Source organism: Callithrix jacchus, chromosome 19, assembly GCF_049354715.1.
Source record: "Callithrix jacchus isolate 240 chromosome 19, calJac240_pri, whole genome shotgun sequence".
Taxonomy (NCBI): Eukaryota; Metazoa; Chordata; class Mammalia; order Primates; family Cebidae; genus Callithrix; species Callithrix jacchus.
In genome coordinates, this window is record NC_133520.1 from 51,783,567 (window position 1) to 51,802,468 (window position 18,902).

General features: G+C 40.0%; 1 protein-coding gene across 8 annotated transcripts in view; it reads left to right on the top strand.

Annotated features, from left to right (window-relative positions):
• Positions 1 to 18,902, top strand: part of PCNX2 (pecanex 2) — a 309,710-nt gene that overhangs the window by 35,110 nt on the left and 255,698 nt on the right. For all 8 annotated transcript variants that reach the window (XM_035280793.3, XM_035280794.3, XM_035280799.3 and 5 more), the window contains exons 6-9: positions 1,574 to 1,721; positions 1,861 to 2,006; positions 3,524 to 3,617; positions 15,589 to 15,724. In XM_035280793.3, coding sequence (XP_035136684.3) covers positions 1,574 to 1,721; positions 1,861 to 2,006; positions 3,524 to 3,617; positions 15,589 to 15,724 — 524 coding nt within the window. The remainder of the gene's footprint in view (positions 1 to 1,573; positions 1,722 to 1,860; positions 2,007 to 3,523; positions 3,618 to 15,588; positions 15,725 to 18,902) is intronic.

The following is an 18,902-nucleotide window of genomic DNA, read 5'->3' on the forward strand; positions in this document are numbered from 1 at the left end:
TTTGTTATGATAACACTTTCTTATAAATGTGTTTCTTGAAAACTGTGGAAACTTCTATCTTGACAGGCTGTCAAATGAAATGCAAACATTTTCATACCAAAGAAATTCTTATGGTAATCTCACAGATGTGCTGAAAATGTTTATCTTCAGGACTCAGAGAAGCCAGCATTGCTCCTCTAATTACTTGAGGTTTAAGGATGAATAACTTTGTTCTATATGCAATGATATGCTTTATATCCCACAGACACTAACATAGTTTTGCTTTCTGAGGGCTTAGGCAGAGCTTGACAGACTTTTCTAATGGTGTGTCTTGAAAGAACTTGTAGATTCAGGCTGAATTCTGTTCTCTCACGCACAGGCTGTTGAGCTTTAGAGCTAATCATTCACTCAGAGTAAGTCATGGGAGTACAGTGGTCCTTTTGATCTTTAAAGTGACTGTTGGAATATGTCCACAGATAAGGAAGGGCTGACCCTCAGGGACATATGCAGTCCATTTTGCATAATGGTATAAACTGAGACCCTTAGTTGGCTCATTGCTTAAAGAGGATTCAAAAATGCAAAACAAACCAACAAACAAAAACAAAAAAAGCCCACCCCAAATCTATACCTATTGATCTTGGAATTCTCATTTACCTTAAAGTGTTCTCAGGGCAAGGAGTAGGTGTTGTAGCTCACTGTGTCCTCCACAGTGCTAAGCATATTTTTCAAAATCAACTGTACTTGGCCAGGTGTGGTGGTTCACACCTGTAATCCCGGTGCATCAGGAGGCTGAGGCTGAGGTGGGAGGATCACTTGAGGCCAGGAGTTGAAGACCAGCCTGAACAACATAGCATGCTCCTATATTTACATAAAATTTTTTAAATTAGCAGGATACAGTGGCTTGTCCCTGTCATCCCATCTACTTGGGAGGCAGAGGTAGGAGAATCACTTGAGCCCAAGAGGTTGAAGCTGCAGTGTGCTATGATTCCATCATTGCACTCCAGCCTCCAGCCTTGGCAACAGAGCCAGACCCTGTCTCAAACAAACAAACAAAAACAACCCTGCCCCCAGCTATATTTAACAAGTATTTGCTTTTGAAGGGCCAATTCTAGCTTTGGCTTGAAAATTCAGTTTTGGAGAGTGAGTGAGAAGAAAAACTGATAAGATTTATAAATGGTAAAAGGGACCTTGCTCTGAAATAGCCAGATTTGTTTTTGTAATTTTTTTTTGAATCTGAGGTTATTCATTTATGAGATATGAGCCTTTTAGAACTATGTAATCTAAATGGGTGATTTCCAGCTGAGCACATGGTGGTCACCGAGCTATTTCAAGGAAATTCCTCAGCCTATATGTAAAATAGTAGGTGTTTGTAGATGCCTAAAAAACACATCTCAAACTTATACATACTTCTGTTTTTCGAATATATGTAGGTACTTCCATAATTAGGAAAGTGAAAAATTATTTAAAAGCCTTTTACTTTCAGAGGAGGTGCTCAGATTTTCTTTCTATTCTTGTTTCAGTTTTGGTAACTTCCCAGAGCTTTCACCATTGATTTATTTTACATTATATTAATACATAAAGCAATGTTTTTCAGATAACTGTTCCCCGGAAAAAAAGGAGGAAGTCCTGGAGAAAGAAAAGCCCAGTGGACACAATTCTAAGCAAGGAAAACCAGACTTGCAAAGTCAAGACCATGCTAGTACCAGCCCCATATGCACTCAGCCTGCCAAGACCACGGCCTTGTAAGGATAAGTTACTGACTTAGTTTCACTTGATCATAAAGCATGAGAACGACTTAGTTACTGGCTGCTGCTTTTAATGCTTTATTAAGGATAAGGAGGAACTTCTAATCATTTTTTTGAAACTCTTATATATGTTAAGTTTCCAGGGCAATAGACAAAGACAGATAATCTACAGGGTAACTTCCCAACAAGATAGTTCTGTCTTGCAAGTCATCAGTGGGCCTGAAACGTCCGCACAAGAAGAGATATCTGTGGATGCTATGCATGTCTTCATTGATGAACATGGTGAGTCTTTGGAGCTCTTTACTAATGGACAAGCGGGGGAAAACTGTCAGCTTTTTCAGGACTCAGCATGACATCTAGACTTGAGAACTGGAAGATTTAGCCCCATAGTTGACACATAATGTTCTTTGAACAGAGTGTGCTCCCTTCTATCTCAGGGCCTTTGCACATGCTGTGCCCCAGTGTGTGCTATTTATCCTTCAGATTTTAGTCCTAAGGTAAGTTTTTCAGGGACACCTTTCCTGGACTCCCCAAACTTAACCAAGTTCATCAGTTTTTGTTGTTCTTTTAACACCCCATCTCTTTCCTTCTTTGATAATATTACAGCTTGTATAATAATTTGATGAATGGCATTTCCCCCTTAGAGTTATCAACTTCAGGAGGGCAATGCCTGGCACTCAGTAAATACTAGTTGGATCTATGTTGCACACCTGACCTTGACATATTTTTTCAGTGCCTTGTTATAGAAAAAATTTAAAATAATATACATAGAGAATTAAAAACGGCAAGCTCAAAGTTCAAAGGATAAGGTCCTAGTTTTTCTGGGATGGGTCTTGGCTTATGTATCATATAGATCCAGTAGTGCTTGTTATTTTACTCTCGAAAGGATCCTGGTTTGGAGAATAAATTATATAGTTTCTTTATCTGCAGTTCAGTAGTTTGTAGTTTTAAATGCTTTTGCATCTGCAGAAATATAAGGGACATTTACATCATAAAGAACAACATTCACACTTACATGAAAGCCTCCGCTGGGGCTGCGGTTGTCAATACGGTTTCTCTTGGTGAAAAACACCTTTGAGTAGAGGGCCACCTTCCAGCTGCTCACAACAGACAAGGTTAATTACGCTTCCTGTGTCAACTGAAGAAGGTACTAGTAGGAGCTCTTCTGCGCAGAAACCGTTTACATTAGAAAAAGAACGGATTTTCACACCTCAGTCTCCTGAACTGCTTTAGGGGAGCTAATTGAACTCTGCAAATTAATTCCATCTCTTGCTTTTCCTCATTAACAGGCTGACACATCAGTCAGTGTGCTGTGGCACTTGCTCATCTGCACATTTGGAGGCAGAGATGGCCTCATGTGGTCCACCAATCAAAACTGTGCACTTAATAAGCTGCTTTTAGCTCATGATCTGGAGGTATACCTATACAGAAAACCTGAGTTATATCCTAGCACAGATCATGCTGACACATGAAGAGAATATATACAAAGTGAATTAAGAGATGATACAATAAGTCTATCAAAAGTAATTAAGTCATAAGTAACCAAGTGAAAACTTGTCTAAGTATATTAGCAGGGAAATAGGTCGAAGAAAATTTTCTCGGTAAAGTTTCTTTTAGACATTCTTTGACTTCTCATGATAAACACTCTGTGGAGAAATATAAAGAATGGATCCAGTTTCTCAGCAATTATTACAACAGACCAAAATAAGTTTCCTTTTAACTTAAAGATTGTATAAGCTGAGACAATTCTGTGCAAATAATTACGTCATCTTCTTTGCTGAAATTTTCTGATTTTACAGGGGAAATTAGATCCTGTTATTTAAAATCTGGAAATCAGAAAGAAGGCCCTTTACAACCTCTACCATCAAATTATGACTGTCTCTCTCAGGCTCGGTGAGTAAAGCTTTGTTTCCAGGCTTAAGAGCTGTGGCATTGTTGGGAGACATAGCAATGAAGATAAAGTGAGGGTTCTGGTGTAGAAGAAATGTGTTAATCCCTTTGTAGTTGTTAAGGCATGTGGTTTTGTGTGAAAGAAAAAGAAAATCTGACTTTGTGAAATAAGGAAAAATAAATGAAACCATTTTTATTGTTGCTGCTTCCAAAAATGAATATAACGTGTAGGGAGTAGAAATAGGCAGGAACCCTGTATAATAATAATATTCCCTTCAATAAAAATGGTGATGCAGCTCTCAAACACATTATTAAATTTGTCCCAAGGAGTGGACTAGAAATGTGGTCAGTTCTCATTTATTCTCATTTACAGTAATGAAGGCAAACTGTTTTATAGCTAGATAAAGGTCTTTTCTATTTTACTTCAGAATGCTTTGAATAACTTTCTTAATTATGCTGATATTAAATGAGTTGATGAAGTTGATATTAAATTAGTTTGCATATCTGGGACATATGATGATTAATAGTGCATTGGACAATCTGTACATCTTGTCAGTGGCAGACGGAATTCATCCTTCATCCTGGGTTTCAAGATTCTTTGCGGATAATCCATATGGCAAAGTCTTAGTAGGTTGCTCTAAGTATAGAAGTAAATTTTTCATGTATGCTTCTTTAGAATTATATGTATATTTGAGGATTTATGGGAGACTTTCGTGGTATAACTGGAATGTCTCGTGCTTCACATCTAAACCTTAATTTCAGATCCTGTGGCCCCCATGTATCTTTCCAAGTTTAAAGTCTTCCCGGGGGTGTATGGGAAATTCAGAGGGAGGCTCCCGTGTGCTTAGAATAAAGGCTGTCTTTGTCCTTGCATTCTGGCCTCCAGGTGGAATGCTGTCATGTGCCAGCTTCTGAGGGCATTTTCTATTTTACTTCAGAATGCATTAATGGCACTACTGTTTCTTACCTGCTTAGGAATGCTAATGTGTGCCATGCAGGTAAGTCTGATGGGAACCATAGGTGACGGCTGTCTCCTGTCATGCAGTTCCTCCCAAGCTTTGCACTAAAGCAGTCTGCATGTGCCCAACGTCACTCCTGCGGGGAAACAGGCATATTGTTCATCCCCTACTTGCCTTCCATTCTTCCTCCTTTTCCCGCAGGTGCCATGCACCAATCAAAACAGGCACAAACTACTTCTTCTCCAGCCAAAAAGCATGGAAAGTCTCCATGCAAATGGACACACAAGAGGAGAGGGAGGTTTGCTGTCCACGTATTCACTCTAACCTCCAGGACATTCTAGATGTTTTGATGGTTTGATGAGTTTAGTCATCTGAGATGGCAGCTTTCTCAGACAAAATACGTAATTGCATGAGAACACAGCTTTGAAATCTGTCATGTTATTTTGCAGTTCCCGGCTAAAAGTTGAAGTTTTTCTAAGCTGAATTTACAACAAATTCTTGTTTCATCCCAAAGTGAAGTTATAAGATATTTGTTTTCAATCCCCCCACCCTCAGGATAAATGAATGTCATTTTCCCCCTAAGTTAAACACTTGAACTGCGTTTGTCAGTAATGATAGTTAGAATAAGGCCATATACCAGAGTCTTAAAAAACTGGAAATATGCAGTATCCCAGTAAGAATGAGAGAAAGGACCTCTCGTGTTTTCATTTCCTTAGGCTCTTCCTCTTCTAGCATGACCTGTTAACTTGCTCTCTCCCCTTAAATTTCTCTCTTTATTAAACTTCCTCCTAAGAAACCTCTGCTTTCTTTCATTTCCTCTGTATTTCCTTTCCAGATTACAGCTCTTTTATATTTAACCTGCCTTTCATTTCCAGAGCTGCCTGGATGTAGGTATAGTTCGTGAGCCCAATCACTGAGACCAGGCAAGCACTTGGCTTGGGCTTACGTATACACACAGAACTGGATTCTAGGTTCCCCCACGACTGAACGGACCTGGTTCTCCAAGGGATATTTGGAGTTCCGTGGATAAAAGCCGGGCAGCAAAAATAACAGGTGACCCCTGAGGACTCTGTTTTTGGTGAAATGACAACTGAATTAATGAGTGAGCTTCTGTAAGAAAAAAATATTCAAGTTTTGTGCAAGCAACTTTCCCTTTGAAGAAAACATTTATCGAATGTCACTAGTCACCCCTAGCTTTTCTCATGTGTGAATACTCCAGTGGGCAAGGTCTTAGTCCACCAGTCTCAGATGCCAAGTTCTGGGTCTCTGACTACCTGCTCTTTCTCCAGCATTATTTGACAGAGTGTTGGTCTTAAGAGTTCTAGAAAAGGGGCTAGGCATGGTAGCTCACACCTGTAATCGCAGCACCTTTAAAGGCTGAGGTGGGAAGATCACTCGAGCCCAGGAGTTTGAGACTAGCCTGGGCAGCATGGCAGGATTCCTTCTCTACAAAAAACAAAACAAAAATAGCAAAGACACAAACCAACAAGAAGAGTTCTAAAAAACAAGGACACATTAGGATACGTTGCCATGTGTAGCTTCTCGTTCTTGCACTTCAAAGATAAAGTAAAATAATACACATACTTTGCTATCATATGTATAGTTAGTCCTTAAGATAGATAATAGAGGGGACTTCGTTACGTGGTGTTGTGGCATTCTGTGACCCGTTTGGGCAGAGTAGATATACGGTGCTTCCTGTCAGGTGCATGAGCACAAAACTCTAGTCATGTCACTTAGCAAAATTACAGCATTGAAGCTGGCCCCTAGGCAGTTCTGGAAAAGCAGTTAAGGTGCTACCATCTGTTTAATTCATGTTCAGGAAAAACGACTCAATCCTATGTCGTTTGATCTTCTGGATTTAAACTGCTGTCTGACAGGCTTAGGGTGGATATTCCAATTGTCTCAAATTTCCCAGCCTCTGACACACAGAAAGCTATGCTGCCCATTCACTGGAGGGCTAATTTCTTTGGATTTGTGAGAAGCTTTGTCTTTTGCAGAAGTCCAGAATGTAATGATGATTTGGGAATCTTTGAATTGGCTATCTGAAAGAAAAATTCTCAGAAAACAGACTAAGAACCAGGTATATGGCTCAATGTAGATATTTAAATTTTGGAATTAACATACTAGTGTGTGTGTGTGCACATTCATGTGAGTATGTCTGCACATGGGGGGTGTCATTTTTGTATCTCTGTCTCTAATAGTAGAGGTAAAGAATGGAACCAGAGCAGAGCCAGTGAGATGCCAGCAGGTCAGGATTTTGGCCCATGGAAGGGGCAAGTGGCTTGCTTATACTTTAGCACTGTGTTCCCAATTTGCAATATTATGACAGTTCGTGGCCCTGAATGAGGCATTTTCCTGCAATAGTTCTGGTAGTAACAGCCACCATTTATGAAACACTTACACATTAAGCTAAATGTTAAAGTATCTAATTTAATCTGTACAACGAAACAGACTGGTGATGCTAGCTGTATCTTACAGATGAGGAAACCAAAACTGATGGCCAAAGTGCTCAACTTAATGTAGATAGTAAGTGGCCAGTGGACAGGTGCGTCTCCTTCCCTGCTCCTGTCCTCCCACAATGGGCCCATGCAGGTGTGATAATTAGGTGAAGGGGGCCCAGTGTGGAGTGATAAGAGAGGAGTGGGGATGACTACAGTCAATTGGAGGGCATTTATCCCAACTGAAGGGCTGCCGCTATGTTAGTCTACTTATGGTGGCTCATAAGCCCCAGGTGACAGGATTTTCCAGTTTTTGTCCACAGGAGCTAGAAATACATATTTGTATCTAAAACATTTTTTGTTTCATATTGTTGATTTTAATTTTTTTTAACAACATCACAGACCACAGGTTGTGCATGGTTGGCTGTGGCCTGTAAGCTACCTGTGGTCAGCCTCTGCTCTGCTCTCTCCTTCTTACACACCTATGCGGGATCCAGATGCCCCTAGGAGATTCCCACTGCAGGCTCCTCCAGGAAGTTCTCCACTTATTGCTTCCTTGTGAAACTCTCGTCTTTGAAAGCTCAAGTTACAATCTGCCACTATTCTCCGACTTTTCCTTCTTCCTCCCTGTGAAAATAAGTTCATCTTTTCAAGTTGCTGCCAGAAGGATGCTGATCATGTTCTCCCTGGTATCTCATTTATTTGTAGAGGTTCCCATCTCTTTTTCTAGATAGCATACATCTAAAACCAGCCTTCACTTCCTTTATAGGTAGGTGCTCAATAAATGTGGGATTAAATCAAATGAATCATTGGAGATGACAAAGATGGCCCGGTTGGAGTTCTTGGATGAGAGGCGGCAGGAGAAGCTAAACAGGAGGGGAGGAGTAGGCCCCCGGGGGCCATGAAACCTGGTTGAGGAGCTTGGTTTGTTCTCTATGCAGCAGGAGTGTTGGGAATCTATCTGCAGAGCAAAACAACCCCGATGAATGTGGGATTATCAAAACGACCTCAACAAGTAAATCCTTCATCTTTGGTGGGAGATTTGGGTTGGTGGGAGAGCCAGAAGCACTAGCAGTTTGCAAGATCAACATATTTGAACACAGAACGTGATCTTCTCCTTTTATAAGCGGGAAAGTAAAGCAAAGTAAAACCTGTAAAATGACTTTTTAAACCAATCTACATAGAAATCAGAGGTGGAGACTCAAATTAAAATTTCCAGCCCTGAGTTTTTATTATTTTAATTTAATTCAATTGTTTTGAGACAGGGTCTTGCTCTGTGGCCCAGGCTGGAGTGCAGTGGCACAATCTTGGCCCACTGCAACCTCCACCTCCTGGGTTTAGGCGATTCTCTTGCCTCAGCCTCCCAAGTAGCTGGGATTAAAGGCATACACTACCACACCTGGCTAATTTTTTGTATTTTTAGTAGAGATGGGGTTTTGTCATGTTGCTAAGGCTGGTCTCAAACTCCTGGCCTCAAAGTGATTTGCCCACCTCGACCTCTCAAAGTTCTGGGATTACAGGCACGAGCCACCACGCCCAGTCCAGCCCTGTGTTTTATTAGTTCATAAGGAAACAATTTTCTCTGCCTGTATGAAAGCTAACAGCAGAGGAAATCAGAGGTTTAGTATGTAGCTATGTGAACACAAATTTTGTCTCGGACTTATCTGGGTTCAAATTCCAGCACGATATCTACTTTTTGTTTGACAATTATGCAACTTGCTTAACCATCTCAAGTATTCATTTTCTAACCAAAAAATGCACATGATACCTCTGTAATTAATTCACTGCATTGCTTTAAAAATTAAATGTGACAGTACACATGCAGTGCTTAAGACAGTGCCTGCCATGGAGGGCCCTCCGTCAATGTTAGCTGTGGTTACTCTCTTTGGTTAGAAGCAGTAGGACTTCAGGTAGAGTGCACTGTGACTTGATATACCAAAAGATGCTGACTTTTGTTTCTTGAGTTTAAATCACAAAATATCTGATTTTATGTAACAAAAGATACTTTCGGCCAGGTGGGAGCCTTTCCTCTAGTGCTTTCATGAGTCGGTTTATGTCATTTGAAGGCCTTCCCCTTATTAACCTGTTGTGTTCCAACATCTTAGCATGTATGATCATTTTAGACTAGGTCTTTTAATATTATGTTCCTGGCTTTTAATGCAATTAAGTTTTAAGTTCTTCTATTATAGTAAACATAAACTTTGATTTTGAACTTGGAAGGTTGCCTTCTTGGGGCTGTGAGCCATTCAGCCATGGAAGATACGTTGGAAAAGCAGCCTTTTCACTGTAGGATGACTTCAGTGGTTGGGATTGTCTCCAACTGGGATATTAAGTGGCTGATTCTTAGTATTGGCAAGAAAGCCATTCCTCTTAGCCATTGTTCAGCCTTGTTACCATGTGACAGTTTTATATCCCTGACTCCCAGATATGAACAGGGAATTGTTAGCAATGTAACTTCCATGTCTCTTTGGGGATTCCTGAAGGAAACCAGGAGAGGAAACAGATTTCTCTCCTTGGCCCCACTGTGACTGTGGGAACCAGTTCTTGTGGACTGCTGGAGAAACATAAGCCGCACTTCCCAATTGTACAGTAGCTGTCCATAGAGCAGATACCTTTGGTAACATTACCTAACATAGTTCTGCTTTCCCCAGAAACTGGAATGAGGAAACTACAGCTTGAATTGCAGCCTTTGGAATTGCTAGTAGGAAAAACTGCCAGAGGATAAATCCACTTCAGTGTTTTATTACTCAGAACACAAGACTGATTCAGTAGTTCAGAGCCAAAATGGACTAATTTGCCTAAAAAGTTGGAGTTGCTAATCTGAAGTAGGCTATCTGCCTAGGAAGTTGGAGGCGAAGCTGCTTAGAAAGTTGAAATGTGTTTTCGAGTCCAGAGGGTTTGATGCAAAGTGAATTTTTATTACTATTCAATAGATCTGGCAATTAAATCTTGATAGTTTCTCTTTTTTGTTCAGCAAAGATTTATATTTCTTTGTGTATAAATTATTCCAATTAATATAGCAGTGCTTTCTTCTATGAATAATCTATAACCATGTTTCAGTATTAATCTGGCTTCTCCAGTGTCAAAAGCGATCTAATGGAAATGCATTCAAAATGCATATCATCTGCTCCCCAGTGAAATCTGATTGGAAAGACATGATATTTATATTCATTTTGAAGCTCTATAATTCATAAAGTAGGTATGGCAGTCTACTGAATGGAAAAGTCATTCTGGAGCAAATTAGTTTATAGGACTCTTTATTGGGGATTTTTATATCAAGGATGGAACCTCAACTTGTTTTTATTTAAAACATAGAGTAGGATGGTAATAAAGATATTTATCTGAATTCATTTATTCATGGCTTTTGTTTTTGAATTATTGTAGTGAAGATTGAAGCAGGCATTTTCAGTTTATAAATTGGGCTTGTGTTTGAAAGCTGCCCTGAATCTCTAAGCCCACTGCGTACCATCCTCCAAAGGTGGATTGAAGCCCTGGACATAATCTTTACTACCTCCTCAAAATTCTTACTCTTTTGTTGGCATTGTCAGCTTCTCTGACCCTTATCTCAACAAAACCTCTTACTTATTGGTATTAATTTTCAGTAAAGTCCTCTAAAGCCACAGTGTTTAATTATCTACCTGGTTCCCGAAGAAGATAAGCAGGCAGAAAGTGGCAGGAAATAATCATCTCTGTTTTTAACTTTAGTCAGAAGAAATAATAGTGACACTCTGGTTTGGAATAGCTGAACAGGATCGTGGGGCTCATAAACAAGTCAACTAGGTATTCAAAATGAAGAGTAAAACATTGTGACTTCTTTCAATATTGGATATACCCAGTTCCCTGTGCCATTCGGTTATAGTTTGGAAATTTCATCTTTTATTACAAATATTTGAGATCATGCATATAGTTGCCTCACTCACTTAATTTGGATAGTAGAGAGATATGTATTCGCTGCTTCAAATTTGAAAAACTTTTGTAGGCTCTTGGTGCCTTGATCACACAGAGGTGGAAAACTCTGGCAAGAAGCAGATGATCATCCAGGTCTGCCTTGGAATGGTACCTGCTGTCTCAAATTTCCACTTCCTCTCGTTGGCTTTTCACTCTTTACTCTTTGTTCCTCTCATTGTCATTCTTATCTTGCTTTCTTAGATATTAGAAAGAGATTATTCTTCTACCCAGGCATAGTCATAAGGACGGAAGGTTTGTGTGGTTGATTCTAGAAAGACTTGTTCTCTGGGGCATCTTCTCTGAAAGCCTGAGAATTGGCCCTGCTGCTTAGTGTGCTTCTGTTCCGGTGGTCACAGCCAATGCCACCACATGATGGCAGTCAGGTCCCATACTCCCAGCCTTGCCTCACTTCTGCAGTGTTGCGGCCTTTTTCTCATACAAATTTTGCTGTCACATGAAAGAAGAGTTGTTGGCCGACTTTAAAACAAGAATCCCTGTTAAAATTCAAAATAACAGGTTACGGTTTTCAGAACAGTGCTGCTTTAGTTAGGCATCTTACATATCGAGCATGTTGCTGCGACTTTCCTTTCTGTGTCCCTCTGTGTGCATTGTTCCCACGTCCCCAGAGGAAGCCTGAAAAACAAGGAAGGATAGACAGAAAAAGGGAGGCCCTCTCCCTGAGTGTGGAAGGCTATCGTCTTTAAACTCTGGGAAGATGCAGAATCTCAGGAAATGTTTTTCCTACGTCAATGAGACAGTGTAGAAAAAGCACTTGTATTTTGACTGTTTATTACTTGTAGAAGCTCAGATGGTGAAAACCTGGAGAGTCCAGTATGGTGGAATATTGTCATGGTCAATTTCAGGCCCAACTCTTTCCATGTACAAGTGGGCTTTTCTGGCCCAGACTAGATTCTAGCCCCAGGCCCATCTTTATTACCTTCTTGTGACAGCACTTTTAGAAGTTTCCACCATTAATCACTATTTCTGCTATTGCTTGTGGCTCAATTTAGTTTAAATAAACTTATCTCTGCTATACCCCTGAACCAAACTAGTTTATGAAAGATTCACCAGAGAACAGGATAATTGAGACCAGATGTGCTCAGTATCATATATTGTAGTTCACTGAATAGTTACTACAGGCTTGGGATATTTCCATTGCTATTATTGTTTTAGAGGAAGAGAAAATGTCTCTTGAAACTTAACACTTTCACTTTATATGTATTGATATGGGAAAGCTTTGGCTTAAGTTACAAAGACATAGTCTTTTTAGATGATTAGACTGCTCACAGTCCGTAACTTAAAAAAAAAAAAATGAGAGAGAATAAGCAGTACATGATTGAAGAAGAAATACAAGCAAAGAGCACAGACTTTGGAATTATTCAAAATTGGACTCCTGTCCACCTGTCCATGACAGGGATTTTTGTGAACGTTGTTGTCTCTTTGGTAATTGGATGGGCAAGCTGGTGCACATGGATTATAACTACACTATCAGGACATCAGAGAATTACATCACATAAGGGAAATGTTTCCATTTGAGCAATGCTTACTGCAAGGATGTAACCATTTCCTCCTAGCCAAACAGGGAGCACATATACACATGAGAATACAGATGACAATACAGGCTTCTGATGTGGACATATACCATTCATTAAGCTCAGAAGAGAATCTTACTTAATATGCTCATGCCTTGTCTAGAATACTCAACCCTTGTTTAAGAGGTTAAGAGGGAATGTAATATGCTATTTGAGACTGTCTATATAAAATAGGAGGATTAGATGTGAGTTGAGAGCAAGATACTCTTCCCACATGCCTGCTAACAGAGACACTTGGAATTAATATGTCATTTGTGTAAAAGCATAGGAGCCGTGTTGCTATTTAATATAAGAGTAAGCAAAGTCAAGTCCTGTATCAACAGAAGGAAGTGAAAAGGGTCAGGGATGGCTATGAAGTGCCTAATATATGAAAGGCAATGTTCACTGCTTTATGTGCATAGTCTGCTTTAGTTTCCGCAATGATCCCTACGAGGAAAATATCTTCCTGATTCTATAGGGAGGATTTGAGGTAGGAAAATAATATGCTTATACTCACAGATAGTAAGTAGTAGAGAAATGATTTAACCTAGTTCTGTTTAATTCTAACACTCGCTCAAAAGATTTTTAAATAGAAAATCAACCCACAGATTTTTTAAAAGGATATTTGAATGGCTTACATAGGAAAATGATGTTTATTATTATTTTAAAATCAGAACTATTCTAAGAAATATGGACAAATTATGCTCATGTATATTGATTGATTCCTAGCAGGAAACCTTAGTAGGAGGAAGACTGCTGTAAAACAGCCATTTGTTACACCTTATGTCAGAGTCAATTCTTCGTTTATTTCAGTTGGCGATAGAGGGTGCTGTACACCTTCTACATTTTTGCACAGAAGCATACATTTCTTTTCCCACTCCTGCCCATTTACAATCATTACCTACCTTACCTACAATGTAGTTAGCTTAATCTTTTGGTTTTAGTGAAGTTTTGGCATGTGCTCGGTTTAAGATATCTCTGAATTTGTGTTAACAATGCAATTTCAGTTCTATTGTATTTCGATGTGAAATGACAGTGTTACATTACTCAGTGGCTTCTGTACAAAGCAGAAAAGTTTAAAGGATCATTTGTTTATATATATCTAACTAATCTTTTTCTCTGTTAGTGACAGAGATTATGCCACTAATATAGACAAGAAGAAAAAGCACTATTTAAGGAGCAAGCATTAAATAATGGAAGAACAGGATTTTTAAATTTTCAAACTCCATTTGCTTGCTCCACCTGATTCATTTCCCAAACCCTGAGGTTGCCATGTTTCCTAAATGGTTCTTTATAAGGAAGATTTTATTGAATGTATTGAAGTTTATGTTTATTTACGTGGATATGTGAAAATTGCTTTTTTTTTTTTTTTGAGGCAGGATCTTACTCTGTTCACCCAGGCTGGAGTGCAGTGGCATGATCATGGCTCACTGCAGACTAAACCTCCCAAGCTCAAGTGGTCCTCCCACCTCAGCCTCCCAAGTAACTGGGACTACGCCATAATGCCCAGCTAAATTTTTTCTATTTTTGTAAAGATTGGGTCTCACTATGTTGCTGGGACTGGTCTTGAACTCCTGGGCTCAAGCAATCCTCCCGCCTCAGCCTCTCAAAAAGTGTTGGGATTACAGGCATGAGTCACTGCACTCAACTGTATGACAGTATTGTAAACATTATTCCCACAGAATAACTACTGGTATGTTTATGAATACAGTAGGAAGGAGTTAGGAAAAAGATCAAAGACTGTCAGAAGCTTTATTGTGAAAGGTGTAGATTATAAATCAGAAGGGAATTACATTACTGTAGCGTCTGCGTTCTTGAGGAACCTGTATTAGATGGTGTGGTTTGGGCTGCAAGTAACCTCGTGTAGCAAAGTGGGCTGCACAATGAGATGTATTATCTCAGAACGCAAGAAACCCAAAGATACCAAAGATCTGTTTAAGGTTGGTGAATTCAGAGGTTTAATGCTGTCGTCAAAAAACTAGTTCCCTTCCATCACTCAGCTCTCCAGTCCTCAAGTTTGTCCTTCACAATGGCATTATTTATTATTCATGAATCATCTAAAGGCCTGGCGAAAGATTGTCTTTTACTTTTGTTACTATTTAAGAACTATAGAAAATTTTGTCCAAGAGCTCTCTTATTCCCAGCCAACTCCTCTTTGCTCCCCAATGACCTCCTAGAATTGTGTTTCTTTCTCATTCCAAAGCCAAACTCTGGCCAGTGCAAATGGCTTAGAGACCAGGATTTTTCCCTGGGGCTAGGGAAGGACCTTGTGTCTCTTCTAAAGCACACAGTCTTGGATGATTTAATAAAATGGAGTTATGGTAGCAGACATTGTGTGAGAAATGCCTGTTGAGTAGGCAGCCAACATTGTGTCCTAAAGTTGTAGGTACCCTGCTAGAAAATCAGATAGAGAAGTATGTCCTAGGTTTTGCTTTCTGAGCCAAAGGAAAAAAATGCCAGGATTGAAATTGCTTATTATTAATTTAAGTCTTGTTCATCTGTGGATGTTTAAAGATAAAACTATTTTAGATACAGATCACAACTAATCCAGTTATATCCCCTTTATCAATTACCCAAGGCATTTCTTATATCTAATATGTACTTTCCTTGCTTTGAGGTGTGGTGGAGAGGAGGTGCAGCCAGGTAGCAGAAGGGTTCATCTCTGTTTCTTCCTCATTGGTGTCTGGAGAATTATCAAGCTCACTATTTGTTTTTACAAAATGTGAGGTTAGAGCTTGTTGCTAAGGCCTCCCCACCCATTAAATATGTAAAAAATTAAGGTTGTCATCTGTAGAACACCAGGCATCTACCTACCTGCCCTGAGACACACTGCAACCCTGGACAGCCTGAGTAATTTCAATGTATGCAGGGTAATTGACTTTCTACCTGAAGGTAGCCTTGTATACATAATTTTAAACTCTTAACTGTTTATGTAAGGTTGTAAAGACTCATCCACTACCTGCTTTGGGCATTCCTATCATCCTTGTGTTTGTATATAATAAATAGATGACTTCTGATATTACCAGGTAACCAAAGCTTTTGTTTTGCCCATCCTCAGAGAAATGCAGGTCAGCTCCTCCAGTACCACAACTTCTGAGAGTCAAGATCCATCTTCTGGGGACCCTGCAGTCAGTGCCCTTCAACAACAGCTGTTATTGATGGTGGCTCGCAGGACCCAGTCAGAAACCCCCCGGGTACGTACATTCCAGAATTGCTGTTTGTGGATGTTCTAGAAACAGGGAATCTTAAAACCTTTTTCCAGGTTGGATTACCTGACAGAATTAGTCAGGTCTTTCCCTGAATTTTACATCACTGCATTATTGATATATCACTGCAAGGCAGTCTACCAATAAATGTGAAAAGAAATCAGATAGATAGCAGCTAACCAAGACAGCTAATATTGGGTTAGCTAACCTAACCCAATATAACCTTGAGTTGTTATTAACAGGATTGCCACTGTCTCAGTTGCTTTTCAAAATGCATTAGAAATTCATGCATATCGATCTATGGTTGCCAGGATGCAAAAGTCTTACAAGAGCTCACTGGATTAGGTTGCCATTTCCCCCCAATGGTTTGGAAAATATCTGTGTTTTTAAAAATAATGTATTATTGCCTTGTGTATTAAATATTCAAAGATTCTTAAACATTTGACTTAAAGAGAGACTTTATTCTTGGGGTAAGTGACATTATCATCAAGAGGTCTAAAAAATATGAAGCCTTTCATTATTTTACTAAGAGGTAACTTATTAATGTTCATTCATTTATCCAGTCAACCTTTAATGAGACACTTGGGAGGCAGAGCCAAGGATTCAAAGCCAAAGATAACATGGGAGGTTAGTGAAACACCCAGACATGAAGTTAGAGCTGCAGATTTAATTTTGGGCATTTTGGAGGAGGGGAAATGGGGAAGGCTTCTTAGAAGAAGAAATACTTGGGTTCAGCCTTGAAGAAAGATTGGTTTCTATTGGTACAGATTGAGAGAAAAGGATTATAGATGGATGATGTTATGTGAGTGTCAAGTTTCTTTATTTCTGTTTACTTTTTTCCTGGAAATGTTTCAGTTCATTCTAGAAAAGCTCATCTTTGAAAAAATAATATAATTATATATATATATACATATATTTTTATGATCGCTTAGCCACATTTTTCCAAAGCTTGATCAGTAATACAATGGAGCTGGGTGCAGTGGCTCACGCCTGTAATCCCAGCACTTTGAGAAGCCAAGGTGGGCAGATCACCTGAGGTCAGGAGTTCGCGACAGCCTGACCAACATGGCGAAAACCCATCTTTGCTAAAAATCCGAACATTAGCCTGGTATGGTGGCACATGCCTATAGTCCCAGCTACTTGGCTGAAGTACAAGAATCGCTTGAAACCGGGGAGGCGGAGGTTGCAGTCAGCCGTGGTCATGTCTCTGCACTCCAGCCTGGGCAACAGAGCGAGACTCTGTCTCAAACAAACAAACACAAAATACAGTGGGTTGAAATTTATACACCATTACTCAGATGTGCAAAGAAAATGTTGAGTTACCTTTTAGCAGACCACCTATTGCTCTGAGCTCTTATTCCTGTTGATGTGGTGAGTGTAGGGGGGACTTACCTTAAGGGTGCCGCTTGCTGGAGGCAGTGGCTTATTCCTGTAATCCCAGCACTTTGAGAGGCTGTGGTGGAGAGATGGCTTGAGCCAGGAGTTCAAGGCTGCAGTGTGGTATGACTGCGCCGCTGCACTCTAGCCTGGGTGGCAGAGTGAGACCCTCTCTCAAAACAAACAAAAAAAGTGCCAATTAGGGTAATGTAGCCCTTTCGGGCTTGGATTTCTGTGTGAACAAATGTTTAATTTATTCAAAGAACTAGTCTTTTGGGAGTATTTATTCTCTTTCCTTTTAGGTATTCAGGCTCTTTGTCTTTTTTCCAGGGCCTCTGTGCATAAGAGATAGGATTTCTAAACTAGTAGGTAGAAGTGGACCTGGGAGGGGCACTTTTGGTGGGGGAGTATCCCCTTGGCCCAGTCACCGGGTGTACTGTGTATTATATCTCCCTGGTTTGGGTGAGGTGCTGGATCTGCCACTCACTGGCCACCAGTGACCCTGCCATTTGCCCTAGCTGTGTTCTCCACACACCATCACCCTTTACAAGGTCTGTGAGCTCTGCCCAGCCCCACCCTCAGCTGCCAGTACATTGTGCTCACTGCAGCCCTAGTAATGTGGGGGCCCTGTAGAATATGGGTTTTCCTGAGAAACTTGCGTTTTCCCATGAGATAGGCCCAGGGAAGTGCTAACTCCCTACCACCCTCCAGAACATTAGTGTTGAGCCTCTAAGAAAGTTCCATGAAAGTATTGACATAGGTTGGGAAGAGGTAAATTCATTGATTTCATGAGTAGCAGAGCTACAGGAAACAAGAAGCTTTGGATTATCAAAGGTATACGTCCATTGTTAATATCTCAAAAGTATCCCAGCTAGAGCAGAAACTTAAAAATAAGTAAATATTACAAGAATAAATCAGAAACAGTCCAGCCATGCCTTATTTTACATTTGTACTCTTGTAAATGACACGATGATGCTTAAAAACTCAACTCACCTATAGTGTTTCATTGTTAGACACTTAACCAAATTCATTGCTTCAATCGTTTAAACTTCGTTAACTTTTAGTAAAAAATTTTCAAGTTCTATATTCTGTTATATCTGGGGATAGAGGAGGAAAAATGAAGGTCACTGACCAGGCTCATAGGTAGGTAAATATTTCCCTAAGAAAATATTTACAATGGTCTCATACTGGGGAAAAAAATGTAGTTCTACTATTTGTTTTCTAAATATAATTGATATCACCAGGAAATTAAATTAGGTTTCAGCCACAAAATAAAAACTAAGTTGGTTTTCTGCTCATTATCCAACAAATATTTGCTGTAGGATGACTATGCCTGCAGTCCTGTGCTAGAAGCTTGGTCTGCAATGGTGAAAAGACTCAGTCCCTGCCTACAAGAAGTTTAACAGCCAGTCGACCAATTCAACTCTATACGACAGAAATTCTGATTAGAATAGGCTTTGGTGTTGTGGGACACAGAAGAAGCTCCAGGCCAGTAAATAGAGGATAGAGAGTCTTCCTTAGCAAGGTGACACCTCAGCTGAAATCTGGAGGATGAGTTGAAGTTAACCAAATAAAAGGAGATAAGGGTATCCACATAGAGAAATGACCTGGCTAAAGGAAGCAGGTGTGTTCACTGCTTCTGGAGCCTGGAGGCACGGGAGGGCCATTTCTCAGAAGAGACTAGGAAAAGTAAGCAGGAGATAAGTCTCTGAAGACAAGACTTTAATCACCTCCTTCCCCCATCCTTTCTGCCTCTCTTCTTCAAGCGCAGCACCTGAGCTCTGGGGAT